This window comes from Urocitellus parryii, chromosome 2, assembly GCF_045843805.1.
Source record: "Urocitellus parryii isolate mUroPar1 chromosome 2, mUroPar1.hap1, whole genome shotgun sequence".
NCBI classification, from domain to species: Eukaryota; Metazoa; Chordata; class Mammalia; order Rodentia; family Sciuridae; genus Urocitellus; species Urocitellus parryii.
In genome coordinates, this window is record NC_135532.1 from 40597623 (window position 1) to 40612589 (window position 14967).

The 14967-nt window shown below is 35.1% G+C and overlaps 1 protein-coding gene across 1 annotated transcript in view; it reads right to left on the bottom strand.

The window, feature by feature from the left end:
- Window positions 1-14967, bottom strand: part of Lrch1 (leucine rich repeats and calponin homology domain containing 1) — a 188347-nt gene that overhangs the window by 81676 nt on the left and 91704 nt on the right. The window contains exon 2 of the mRNA XM_026393702.2: window positions 9117-9261. Coding sequence (XP_026249487.2) covers window positions 9117-9261 — 145 coding nt within the window. The remainder of the gene's footprint in view (window positions 1-9116; window positions 9262-14967) is intronic.

The window sequence follows — 14967 nt, forward strand, 5'->3', positions numbered from 1 at the left end:
TAACCCACATGGCATCTGCATGTGTAACTTGATTCAACAATTTAACAAACATTTCTTGGATAGTTACTATGTATAAGGCACTGTGCTGGCATTTAAAGAAATATTATTTTATTTATATTCACAACAATCCATTAACATATTAATACTCCATACTTTTCAGACACAAAACTGACATTGTTCAGAGAACTTAAATGATTTGCTCTGTGCTGGCTGGCTAGTGACCTGATCTGTGCTAGGCATCTGAAACCAGGTCTGTGAGGCTTCAGAACAAAATCAGTGGTCTCCCATTCATACAACACAGCCTCTTCTCATTTTCTCTGGAATAAAAAGTGTGGGGGAGCCAGCAAAACAGCAGGAGGAGGGCACAGAGTTCCCAGGAGAAGGCAATGGAGATGCTGGACTAATAACTAAAGACTGATTTATGCAAAAAGCAATAAAAGAAAGTGGTCAAAATAATTTAAGACATAAAACTAGGATTCTAGAGAAAAACAGTAGAAGTTTACAAATGGGAGTTTAAGACCTGCTATTTTGGAATTTTGAGACGTCACCAAGACAGAATGTTAAGCAATGGGAGAATTGAGGACTGGAGTTCAAGTAAGTCAAAGGGATGCAGAATAAATTTAAGACTCATGAGGCAGGAGGTCTGAGAAAAGATTTAAGGACCAAAGCTTTGGAGAACTCCAAATTGAGGTGCAGGAAGAGAAAGAACATCCAGACCCAGGAAGAGAGAAGAAACAGAGAAGCAGAAAAGTGACTAAGAAAGTACGTGACCAAAGCCAAGGAAGGAAGATGTTATGGTGGCCAAGAAGAAAAGAAATACCATTATTTCCTACACCTCCTGGGTGCCTGCTCTGTTCAAGAAGATATGACATGTATATGAATCCTAAAACACCATCCCTAACAGAATTAGGTAGCACCACTCCAAGCTGTTATTCCCTACATCCTAACTGAACACGGATGGTATATTTTTAAAATTCTGTAGCAACAGATATTTTCTATTGGGTTAAGTTTAAACATCTGGTGATTCCAAAGGATTAAAAAAGAAAGACTTCCTTTCTGGATCTTATCATGTAAGGTGGAACATAAGGATTCCAGGTTGCTCCTAAGAACCCTCTTACTTCGGTGCCTATAGACTTGGGCACCGCCATCATGGGTTGTCTCAATAAAGAGCCCATAGTGGCCCCCTGTCATGGTCGTCTCTTTCTGGTACTCATCTACTAGATGGACCACCTCTTGTAACAGTTTACTTAAATTCCTTGAAGATCATCCATTCAAATTATTGGCCAAATGAAAATGTAAAGTTCTCAAAGCACACAGGTCTCTCCCCAGCCCCAGCCCCACCACCCCATCCACAGTCTTTAGGATCCAGGATCTGAAAGGAAGAGTTGACAGACCCCACTAAATGTCAGGGTGCTGTTTTTCCTCACTGTTGTTCCATTTAAATAGTTCATGAAATTGCATAACTCTTATGTGTGGTGATATAAACTGGAATTATTGAGCATATCAGGAAAACTTGTGAATGGTTTTGAAATGAGAGGAAAGACTGCTGAGTACCTAGTCTAGTGCACCCTTCCCAGTTATCTCTGCCTGTAGACACCAAAGGTTAGGGCAGAGGAGATGCAAACCCCCAAATTAAAAAGTTACACTTTGTGGATTTACTGGAATCCAGCATACAACACTTAAGAGACTACACATACTAGAATTTTCAAGTACATGTGGAATATTTATAAAGTTAACTATGCACAGCCTGTAAAGCAAATTGTAACTAATATGAAGAATCTGTATCAAACAGAAAATGTTCTCAGAAACAAAGAAATTCAATTAAAAATAAATTTGAGGGCTGGGGTGTGGCTCAGTGGTAGAGTGCTCGCCTAGCATGCACGAGGCACTGGGTTTGATCCTCAGCACCATATAAATGTAAAATATTGTGTCCACCTAAAATTTAAGAATAAATATTAAAAAATATAAATAAATTTGAAAAGATTAAAAAAAAGCTATTCTAAAAATTAAAACTCATAGGACAATAAGTAACAGTGAAAACCAGGAAAGATTTAAAGTGATAGAAACAAACAAATGATACTTCCTGCTATGATCTGGTCCATGTGGCTTGGTCCTCAGGGTGACATTATTGGAAGGTGTTGTAGCCTTTTAAGAGGTAGGTAAGGCCTTATGAGGTCATGGAGCCTTCTCCTGCCTCTCTGTTTCCTGGCTTAGGAGGTAAGCCTAGATCCACCACTTCCTCTTGCCATGGTGTAGAGCCCTCAGCAGAGGCCCCAAACCATGGGGCTGCTGGTCTTGGACTAGAAACTCCCAAACTGTGAGCCCAAATAAATCTTTTCTCTGTATAAGTTAATTGCCTCAGATATTTTGTTGTAGTAACAGAAAGCTGACTATAACACTACATATCAAAACTTTGAGTCAGTCAAGCACTCTACGTACAGGGAAATCCATGCCTTGAATGCTTCCATAAGAAAAGGAAAAAAAAAAGTAGAAGTCAATGAGCTAAATATCCCAAACTCTAGAAATTAGAAAAAGAATAAGTCTATAAGAGAAGGAAGGAAAAGTAATAGATAAGATAAAAAATAAAGTAGAAAATAAAGAACTAACAGATTGGTCAATAAAATCAAAAGCTGGTTTAAATATATATATATATATATATATATATATATATATAGAGAGAGAGAGAGAGAGAGAGAGAGAGAGAGAGAGAGAATAAAATGTCTGAATGTCTGAAAAATGAATATAAATAAAGAAAATGTACAAATTTACAGTTTTAGGAATAAAAAGGGGAACCAACTATAGACAATGGTAGCAACTTCCAAATGAGGAAATTTTCCCTTTTTTAAGTATTTAACAACCTAACAATGATTTTCATAATTTTAAAACTGTTCTAAGGACATGGAAGGCAATGGAGATGGTGCCCAATAAGATAACAGAGGTGAAGGGGCTTAGCAAACTTTATAATACCAAAGAAAATGCATCTCGTTTGTTTCTATTATTTATGAAATAGGGTGTCCTAGGGGTGAGTCACTTTCCTATTTCCTAAAGACTAAAGACCATTGAAGGGCTCAGAAATAATGTTGTAATAGCTCAACTCAATTTAGCTATTAAGATGTGGCAGTGATGTTGGTGATGATGATGATGATTCCCAAAAAAACACACCTTTTAGAATAATCGTCATTAGTGTGCTCTTTTTATATTTCTCTTCTCATGTACAGCACTTTGTTATAAGCCTTTGTAAACTGCAATAAATCTTAGAGGAAATATAATAAGTTGATTATTGATGAAATGGCAATGTTTCCAAGGACTTTTATCTGTTTTAATTAGAAAAATGAATGTCATTTGAGGCTTGTTCATCTGGGGCTTGCAGAATAAACTTTGAAAATTACTATAAACAGGAAAAACTATACTATGATTTAAAATTAAGTATTTACCTCACTTCCAGAGAGCTGTTCTGCAGCACAAAGACCTTATTAACATCTCTGTTAAGATCAGAAGCAGAACAGAAAACAACACCAAGAAATTCTGACAGCGCCCTAGCTATCAAAGACATAATATCCCTTTTGTGTCACTGTTCTTTTCCTCAATACCAACATTGAACTAAAACAACATCTGGGATCAGGTGGTGTGTATAATGGAAAAATCCTCTTAGGAAGTCTTGCCAAGTATGGGCTATACTAAAAGGAATGGAATTTGATAAGAGATATCCAATTATTAACTTGTCTGTGCCTAAGAAAGCCCTTCAGCTACCAATGCCAATGGACCGAATTTAACAGGCACAACGATCTATAAACCGATTAAAATTTTTTAGAGACTATTGGCTATAGGGTTCACCTGGGAAGCAAATGACTGAGGAACACTAGAAAAGATAAGACCTAATCCATGTGTGGCCAGCCACGTGTGTGTGTGGAGTGGACACTGCCATCCTATGAAAAACATTTCCAATTTTTAAGATTAATACTTTTAAATTCCAATATGGCTCACTGTGTTTTGGTGCCTTTCCCATCATCTGGCATTTCACAAGATTAACCTGGCTATCAAAGACCAGCTCCAAAACATAACATAGACATAGTCTTCTCATTCTGCCTTTGAATGAGATAAAATCTTTTTTTTTTTTATTGGTTGTTCACAACATTACAAAGCTCATGACATATCATATTTCATACATTAGATTGAAGTGGGTTATGAACTCCCAATTTTACCCCAAATGCAGATTGCAGAATCACGTCAGTTACACATCCACAATTTTACATAATGCCCAATGAGATAAAATCTTCACAAAAGGATGTGGGATATAAGTTTGTGTTGAACTGAACAAAACTCCTCCCCCTTTTCCAGTTTAGGAGACGCCATCAATTTTCTCTTTTTCTAGAATGATGAAATGCTATCTTGCCTTGGATAGCTTCTTTAGAAATGTCAGTGTGGGGAGAGGGGACAATGAAAATTAATTTTTGGCTCACAAAAACAAAACAAACACACAAAATCATAAAGCCTGTGTTTTCTAAAGCAACCGCTGTGCGCAGGATCCTTCAAATAGTGAGTGATATTCTGAGAATTAAAGATTATTTCTCAGAATGAGTCCCAGAAGAATGTGGGCCTACAGGTTAGACGACCATCAGGAAGTTGGCTCTTTCTGCACATTGTTTAGCAGCCAAAAAGGATACCAGGCTGCAGAGAAAGCGGCCAAAACACATTCCTTTTATGGTGTGATAACAGTTTGTGTAAGAAACTGCCTTATTTTCAAGCCATGTCTCAGAACCCAGTCCCAACAGGCAGGGACAGATAGGAGCTTCTCATGAACAAGCCAGACTTAGCTGGGCTAGTTTCCCCCACAGAAAGCAAAAACCTGACCAAAATTCTGTAACGAACTTTCATTTTTTGGCAGTCCCTATCTCGGAACTTCTCTGAGATGAGACTTTGAAACCAAGGTCCCTATTTTAGATTCACAACATGCCAATGGTTGCCAAGAGTTTTGCTACTCTGGGTCATGTTATTGTCCTAAGGTATATTTTCTTCATGAGACTCATCAACAAAAACCTTTCCAACACCTTAAAATAGATTTTAAACTTTGTGAGGCTTTCCTGTGGGTTTCAGGTTCAAAGTGTTTGTTCCTCTATAGGAACCAGTCTTGCTTAATCACTTTTATTGCTCTTGGCTGTGTTTCTTGGATTAAGATACTTTATAACAGGAAGAGACACAGTGGCACATATACTAAACTAACATAACTTTTTGTTGTGAATACCAAGAAGCAAAGATTAAAAGCCTACATCCTTTAAACACATGCTACTTAAACAGCAATAAATCAATATTTTCCACAAATAGAACATTTCCATTATGTGAGAAAATGTGGAAAACAAGTGATTTTAACGGCATTTCATGATGAAGATTGTTTTTAAGTTGCAAATTAAACCCATCTCTAGCTTAAGACATGGATAAAGCTGTTGGCACCAAGCAACCATTTGACATTTACAGATGACATTTCTGAGGCAGCATGTCAGCCAAGATTGAGCAAGCAGTGATATACCCATTCCTCATTATCATCATCATCACCATCATCACCATCACCATCAAATATTTATGGCTGTTTGCTAGAATACAAGATATCTCAGAGGGTATAATCAACTTCAGATGTTTCCTATAAATTCAAAAATCTTTCTATGCATCACTCCTACCTTGGAATGTTCAAAATTAGTAGTTTCTACATGTGATTTCTTGGGTGAAAAGAAATTTTAAGTTCAGCAGACTAAGGTTGTAGAGGTAGCTCAAGTGGTAGAGTGCTTTGCATGTAAGACGTCCTGGGTTTGAGTTTAGGACCACAAAAAAACAGACCCAGTATACATACAGAAACACTGTGGAAATTGGAAAAGCAGCCTCTGCACTATTTTATCTAAAAAAAATCTTTCTTCCTAATTAATAGAACTAAGAGGGAAAATCTTCAGTTCTATAGAAAATGTTTCAAGCTACTTATAGAATTGGATCAGTTGGCCTATTTGTTAAAGGTCTTTTAGGATGTGCTTTCTTTGATATAATCTTCCTTACAAGTGTGGATTCAAAAATAATTTATGTTACTTCTTTAATGTTTTTGCCATTTATACTGACTTCTACAATATAACTAAATTAACAACAATGTGAGGTCTTGATTATATACTTTGATCATGAATATAAGCTTCTTTCTTTGCCATATATAACAATTATGGGACGAAAATGAATTAAAGGCAACTCAGTAGCTCCTCCACAGTGTAGCTGCAGCATCCTGAGTCTCTGTTTCCTCTTCAAGCAAAAAGATGGGCAGCCTGTCCCCAAAGAACAAAAGTTAACCAAGTCCACCACACCCTACACCATGTCCAAGAAGAAATACATTTCGGTCCGTTAATATTCATGAAGGGCACAGGAGATCACAATGACCAACTCTAATTGTCATGGAGGAGGCTTATGTCACTATCACACACAAGTACCAAGTTATTCTGCACTCCTCCTGGTTACCAGATTGGGGACAGCTGGGATGGGGGCAGGGAGGGTGACAGTGTAAGGATCAGAAGAACTCACAGACAATACTATCATGTGGAAGATATTACTGAACATCTTAGACTTAACAATTTAATCAGATGCCACCAGTATTGCCTAGATACTAATACATATTTGCAAGTAAAGAGATGTGACAGTCACCTCCTCTTTCAGAAATCACAAATAAATCTTTCAGGCAGGAGTTCTACTGAATTCTACCTCAAATCACTCCCAAACTGAGAAATAACTCAATTTTAAGGTCCAATTCCTAGAGAAAAAAATGGCTCAACTAAATGCAGTGGTCAAACAGGAATTAAAACACATGTAAATCAATAACACAAAATGACAATCTTCCTGATTCCTTTAAAGCTTGCCCTTATTACTATTTTAGCTTTACAGGTTTATTTTCAGGCAGTAAATTTTGTAGGAGATATCAAAAATAACTAGCATCCTGCTTTTAAAAAGTTCAGAAGCTATCCATGTATTTTTTCATATCCCTTACACAATCTTTTTAGGATGTAAGAGAGAGACTTTTATTTTTTTTCTCCAAGTAGTCATCAAATTCCTTCAAAGAACATAAGATCCAACACAAGAGAACAGGCCTTATATACGGTCTCATTAGAAGTAGGAAATGTGAACAAAGAAAAGCAGAACAAAACCAGAAATTATCAAAACAAATAGGAAAAGAAAGAAGTAAACATGAAATTAAATAATTAAGACAAATAAAATTTAAAGAGTTGGATGCGGAATTGTCCCTTTATTTCTTTCTCTTTTCCATTACCTACAGATTTATCATAAAACTCTGTTTCTAATGCACTACATAGTTTTCTTGGGCTTCGTCAATTGACTCCTCTGTCAATGTTTCCACAGCTCTTCTCCGGCCTTTTCTAAATAATTCTGAGATCCAAACTCCAATATAGTCTTTCTATCGATCCGAAGACAGCAATAATCTTCTACTCTCAACTAGGTACAATACGAAAATTATCAGTAAAAAAACCCAAACTTTTATCATGTCTTAAAATCACAATAAGTTTAGATTATCTTGTGTCTAGAATTTTATAGTCTGTGTCACTCTAGAAAAAAAATGTCATCTATCCACCAAGACTTCTCAGTGCATATGGACTTAATATAACAATGCAAGGTTAAGTCTATTACATGGGCTTCTAGGAGTAAAAATGCAGGTTGAGAGGGCGTGTAAACAGACCAACTGCAATGTGCTTTTGAAATGGTTCCCCTCTATGAGTTGGGATTACAGGACCAAATGTCTTAGGGAGACCCTGAACCAAAATCTACAGACACCACTATGCTGGCTTCACCAGGCAATTCCAAGATAACTAACGTCCTGCTGAGGCAGAAATTGCAAGAAAACTCATATGATCAGATAAATTAGAAATCTACAGAAGCAAAGATTAGATAAGACTCCAAATTATAAATTACATCCAATAAACTTCATCTCCAATAACTTACTTCTTATTTACCAAGATTAGGACAATTCATAAACATGTCTAGAACTTTTTTCAACTCTGGCAAAAAAAAAAAAAACATGCACTTTTATGGAAAATGCAATAGAAACCCATTTTTTTTTGACTGCAACGAAAGCAGAAGATCCATGATTCAGTAACTAAAATAAAAAGCAAACCAAACCAAATGAAAAACCATTGGCATTATTATCTATTATAAAATGACTACTATACCTGGTTCACTGGGAATTTTGAACTTTAAAGTAGATTTGTTACACAGCACAAGCAAGGCTAACAGGTGCTATCCTTTAAACACCAAGATGATACAACTGACATGAGAAAGGCTATACTCGGGCTGGAACCTGAGAACTTAACCTTATTTTTATAAGCGAGAGAGAGATGAAAAAAAAAAAAATCTTCTCCTCCCTCTCCTGAAATCCCAAATGTAAAACAAGAATTTAGGAGAAAAGGAGCCAGAATCTGATCAGAACATCCAACTGCAAAGTGTAAAATTAAAGCCTTAAAATAACTGATTTTCCTAACTTCAGAGGCACTAACATGATTTACTGTGTTCTGCATAATTAGTAAGTCAACACGGACTACCAAACCATTCTCAGCAAACACTGACCTAATTGATGTCTACAGACATCAAACCTTATATTTGGCTACAGTAGCTCAGTACTCCTCCTCAACTTTTTTCAAGTGAACAGGCTCAATCATTACTAAGCAGCAAGGACAATGGTACCAAGAGTCCCCAAAGACCAATAAAGCCCTTTTTTTCCTTGCCCCTGATCTGTCTCAACTCTCAAATTATTTTTCATTTCCTTTACCCTTCATTCTCCAAAATCTACACAAATGTATGAAGACATTATACCTACCAACCTGAAAAGCATCAATCAGACAAATAGTATAAATTATATTACACGATTCTTAAAAAACAAAGAAAAGAAAAGGTGTCATATTGACATTTGTCAGGGAAGTCTAGCATCAAGAACAAAATTTAAGTCCCTACCAATTTATTACAGAAGGTATTTCTTTAATGATCTTTGTGTGATTTACTTCAAAGAGTGATACGGGTTATAAAGAGGAAAAACACAAAAGAAATGAAAGCATGATTATGTTGTATTTCGTCACTGAATTTAATTAACCTACCTCAAGTTTAAGTAGGTCAGCATCTGCAGATTAATGATGGCCTCAGGAATGACTCTGATACAATTGTGATACAGATTAAGAATTTCCAGTGATACAAAATGGCACAATTCCATTGGAACTTCAACCAGTCTGTTTTTAGATAAATCTGTGAGAAAAGGACAGAATATTTGGTCAATTAATCTTCAACATATATATATATACTCTTCAATATACTCTTATCAACGAATAATACTATTTCTCTTAACATTATAATGTAAATTTAGATCAACATCATCATGTTTCACACCTGTGTGGTACTGTAATGTGTATTTTCTAGCCAAATTCAAACACACAGTATATGGAAAAGCAAAAGTACTGCTAAAACGTTTTAGCTTTCTCAATTAATTTGCAAAACCAAGCACATAAAGATGGGGGAACTTTTTAACTCTATCTAAAATCTGTCTCAAATTCTTTCTACCCTAGTCGAGGATACATAACTGTACCCTTTAATACTTCTGAATACATATCTTTACCATAATTTTTTTTATGATGGGATCTTGCTGTGTTGCCCAAACTTCAGCAATTCTCTTTTTTGGTTCCCCAAGTAGCTGAACTGTAATTATTAATTCAGTATATCAACTCCTCTATATGCAAGGAACATGTCTCCAAGATAATCTGAAAATGAACACATATCAGACACTAAATATTTATTCACTGGAATTACTGAGTACCTATCCTGTCCAAGGCTGAGATAAACCAATCATGTGTCTATCAAGAACCAACACTGTGACTAAGGTTGTGGTAGAGCGCTTGCCTAGCACGTGTGAGGCCTTAGGTTCAATTCTCAGCACCACATAAAAATAAATAAAAGTATTGTACCTAACTACAACTAAAAAATATATATATTTTTTTTAAAAGAGTCAACACTATGTCTGTGGCATGACCACCAGGAAAATAGGAGTCCACTAAAGTGTATAAGGATGATCTGCAGAACAAGGTGAACAAACAGTGTGGTTTACAGCATCACCACCCCAACAATAGAACAATGGAAGAGTCCCGAATCCACATCTGGACATGGTAGATGTCAAGTACTCCAGGGAAAGAACCACCACTTTTGAAAACAGTAACTCAACAATTAAAGAGCACCTTTTCCTGTCCTGTATTAGGAGGGTCTCAACAATATTAATGAAAGATGTTCAGTAAGTAACAGGGATCATATACTTAAGTAACTACATCCTGACTAATGGGGGGAAGACACATCAAAAACTCAAACAGGGGCTGGGATTGTGACTTAGCGGTAGAGCGCTCGGCTAGCACATGTGAGGCCAAATAATTATCATTATTTGGGTTCTAGCCTCAGCACTACATAAAAATAAATAAATAAAATAAAGATAGTGTGTCCAACTACAACTAAAAAATAAACTTAAAAATTTTTAAATTAAAAAGAAAAAACTTAAACCGGTTAATACCACAGATAAAACAAGTCAAAGATCTCCCTTTTCGGATCATCCTTCCATAAACAAATGCACAAATAAACAGAAATAGGACTAAATGGATTCACAGGGGGAAATGTAAAAAACTTTGAAGGAATGATTCTGGTAATATTTAATCTATTCCAAACCATATAAAAAAGAAGGAAAGTTTCCAAATTTATATCTAAAAGGTGAGGTATCATATTGATACTATCATCCAACAAAGAAGGCACACAAAAGGGAAACTGCATTCCAATCTCTCCTTTAAATACTGATATAAATCCTGAATTTAAACAAATTAGCAAATTGGGCTAGGGTTGTGGCTCAGTGGTAGAGCACTTGCCTAGCATGTGTGAGGTACTGGGTTCAATTCTCAGCACTGCCTACAAATAAAGATCCATTAACTACTGAATATTTTTTTTAAATTAGCAAACAGATTTGAACAGCATATAAAAATATCAATATACCATGAAAAAGTGGACTTTACTCTTGGAATATAAGAATCATATTAAAACAATTCACCATATAAATGGAACAAAAATGAAATAGCATATGATTGTCTCCATGGATACATATAAGGCATTTGATAATGTACTATGTTCATTCTTTCTTTCTTATTAAAATATATTTTATATATCAAAAATTTAATCATTCGCAGCTTTTAAAATTCAGTAATCTCTGGTAATTTTACTGAGTGATGCATTTATCACCTTGTATCAGTTTTAGAATATTTACATTCAATTGCTTAAAAAAAGGAGAACAGTTGGCTATTTCTTTTACACTCACTCACACACATACCTAAATGACAGAGAGAATACTTTAAATTACTTTAAATCGTAAAAGACTAGCAATGTTACTGTAAAGTCAAGATAAGACTTCATTACTACTCTTACTACTAATTTGTGTTATCGTTTAAATAGCACTAGTCAAAGACATGAGATGAAGTAAAGAAAGAAAAACCAAAATTGGAATGGAGAATACAGAATTATTATTATTTGCAGATAATATGACTGTTTTCTTGGAAAAATGCAAGAGTACCAAGAGAAAAACCTATTATAAATGATATAAGAATTTTATAAAGATACACAGGAGAAAATTCATGTGCTGAAATAATAGTGTTTACATACACCAACTAGAACAGAAGATAATAGCTAAAGGGGCTGAGGTTGTGGCTCAGTGGTAGAGTGCTTGCTTAGGATAGGTGAGGCCCTGAGTTCCACATATAAATAAATAAAGGTATTATGTCCACCTCCAACTAAAAAAAATATTAATTTTTTTTAAAAAAAGATAATAGCTAGAGGATAAAATACTTAGAAAATCATAAGAAATGGGCAAAGGTTATTTGAATGAAACTTTAATATGCAACTCAAAAATCAAGCCAACTAAAAAGATACTCCATGTTTTTAATTACAACTAAAAAAAAAGATTCAGCATCAAAAATGTGTCAAGTTCTGTAGCTTAATGTCCTATAGTTGTATGGATATGCAGTCAATTTTTTTTAAAGTAAATTGTTGTGTTGTTAAAATTCTATGTACAAAGTCCCAAATGTCTTTAAAAAATAAAACAAAGCAAAAAAATGTGTCAAGTTATCTTTAAATTATGTCTATATAATTTAATGCACTCCTAATTTTATTTTTTTAAAATTTTTTTAAAGAGAGAGTGAGAGTGAGAGAGAGAGAATTTTTTAATATTTATTTTTTAGTTCTCGGCAGACACAACATCTTTGTTTGTATGTGGTGCTGAGGATCAAAGCCGGGCCGCACGCATGCCAGGTGAGCATGCTACCGCTTGAGCCACATCCCCAGCCCCCCACTCCTAATTTTAAAAGCATAGATTATTTTCTAATTTGCAGTTATTAGAAAAGTTGATCCTAAACCCACATGGTAAAATCGTGCAAAAATAGTGAGATGTCTCTCTAAAAAGAAGAACACTGAAGGGAATCATCTCTCCCGAACATTAAATACACATGGTAAGGCACTATGGAAATCTCAGTGGTACAAATTACAAAGACAGGAGATGGGTCAAAGATACATATGTCTGGAAATCAGTGATGCAATGAAGGGATAAGATGTGAGCTCAGTAAATAATATGAGAAAACCAGACAGCCATCTGAAACAAGCAAAAAACAAAAAAAGAAAGATTACTGTACACCTCACACAACTTTAATCTCTATTAATCCTAGATGAATCAAATGCTTCACATTGTGAAAAGTGAAGCTATAACAACACATGGGAAATTTGTCAATGATCTTAAGATAGGGAAAGCCTTCCTGTGAATAGCACTCACGAAGCCAGACTGAAATATTTGACACATCAGAGTTTTACAACAAACTTTCCTGTAAACACAGATGATAATCAAAAAATGGGGGCGGGGGTGGCAGGTGAAAAAACCTTCAATTTACAAACCTAACAAGTTGATCTTTTATAAATGTAAAGAGCTACAACCGTCAGTAAGAATAAGACTGGGGTGTAGCTCAGTGATAAGAGCATTTGTCTACATGATTGAGGCCCTGGGTTCCATCCCAGCACTGCCCTAAAAAGAAAGAATGAAATTGAACACAAAATAAAAATAAAATAAAATAAAATTTTAAAACCACCAGGCTTACAGAAGAGGAAACACAAATGCCTCTTAGGGAAAAAATATGACGGACCTTAACTGAAATAGAGGAATAGAAATTACAGCTGCACGGGATAGTATTTTTCACCTCTAGGGGACTAAAAAATATTTTTAAAATTGATACAGACACTGTCTAAAACTTTTTAAACCTAAATTAAAAATTTGAATTAAAAATGTGAGATATTTTAAGTGCACTGCACTTAAAACAGGGCAGAGGACAGGGTGAAAGAGGGATATGGAAATGAAGACAGTTTAGCAATGTCAATCAAAATTACAAATGGAAGGGGTCAAGGAGAAACAGAGGTTAAATCAAAGGTATAAAGTCACAGGTATATAGGATGAATACATCTAGAGGTGGACCGTGCCACCTGAGACAACAGTTGATAATACACTGCAAACTAGAAATTTGCTGAGTAGATTTTAGGTAGCCTTACCACACATATCTATGCAAGATGACACATATCTTAATTTACTTGACTCTAGTTCCCATTTCACTATGTACACATTTATCAAAATACTGTCTGTATACCTTAAGTACACAGAATAAGAAATTACAAATGTGCATGCACTTCAACCTAGAAATCTTTTTTTATCTACAAATATATATATATGCAAATAACACATTCTTTTTAGCAGTTTGAAATAGCATAAAATAGAAAGCACTTTAAATATCAGTGGAGGGCTGGTTAAATATTAATATACCATTGGTAAATAGCACAAATAACACTGAGGTTAAATCAACCAATACATACTATCAAGAATTCCATTTCACATGATGGAATGTAACCTTAAGCATCAAACTCTATAATGCAATACTAATACTACACAGGCACTAAAATGAATGAAGCAGCTCTCTATGGGTTTTTATGGATATTTCTACAATTATTTAGCTATAGATTGTCACTTCACAGTTATACAAGAGACTGGTAAAAATGGTTGTTTCTAGAGAGAAAATCTCTAGCTGGAAGGACAGGACTGAGGAGGAGGATGACTTCTCACTGTGGATTCGTTTGTACCTTCAGAATCCTGAATGCACTGATTAAATATATGATATGTAATTAAATATATGATATGTAATATATACATTATTAAAACATATAATCTGCATATGTGTATGTATATATACATATACATATATATATGCACACACACATAATCATATACACATAATCTTTTTTAAACAACAGCTCTTCCTATCAGCATCCTTATTTTTTCCATATTTTTTATTGGTACACTGTAACTGTATATAACGGTGAGCTTTGTTGTTACCTATTCTTAAACTCACGACATAAGACTATAATTTGGCCAGTATCATTCCCCAGTATTTCCCTTTTCCCTCCCCTAGTCCCCTTCCTCTACTGATATGCCTTGGATTTTCATGAATCTTTTTCTTCTTCCTCTCTAGCTTCCACATATGAGAGAAAATATACAGACCCTTCTGAGTCTGGCTTATTTTGCTTAACAAAATGTTCTCAAGTTCCATTTCATTTTCCTGCAAATGACACAATTCCCTTCTTCTTGATGGCTGAATAAAATTCCACATTTTCTTTATCCACAGCATCCCTACTCTTTATCTACACACACACAAAAAAAAAAATTGTATTTCATTTTAAAAGGGTTAAGGAGACAGAGCAAACTTTCCTTCATGCATATTTAGGACCACACCAGAAAAAAGTTCCAGAAATCTCTTAAAATTCTTTCCTAGACCCAGAGATTGTCATGTGCTACAAAGCTGGAAAACTTCCCCCCACCCCCACCCCCACCCCCACACACACAAATGTATG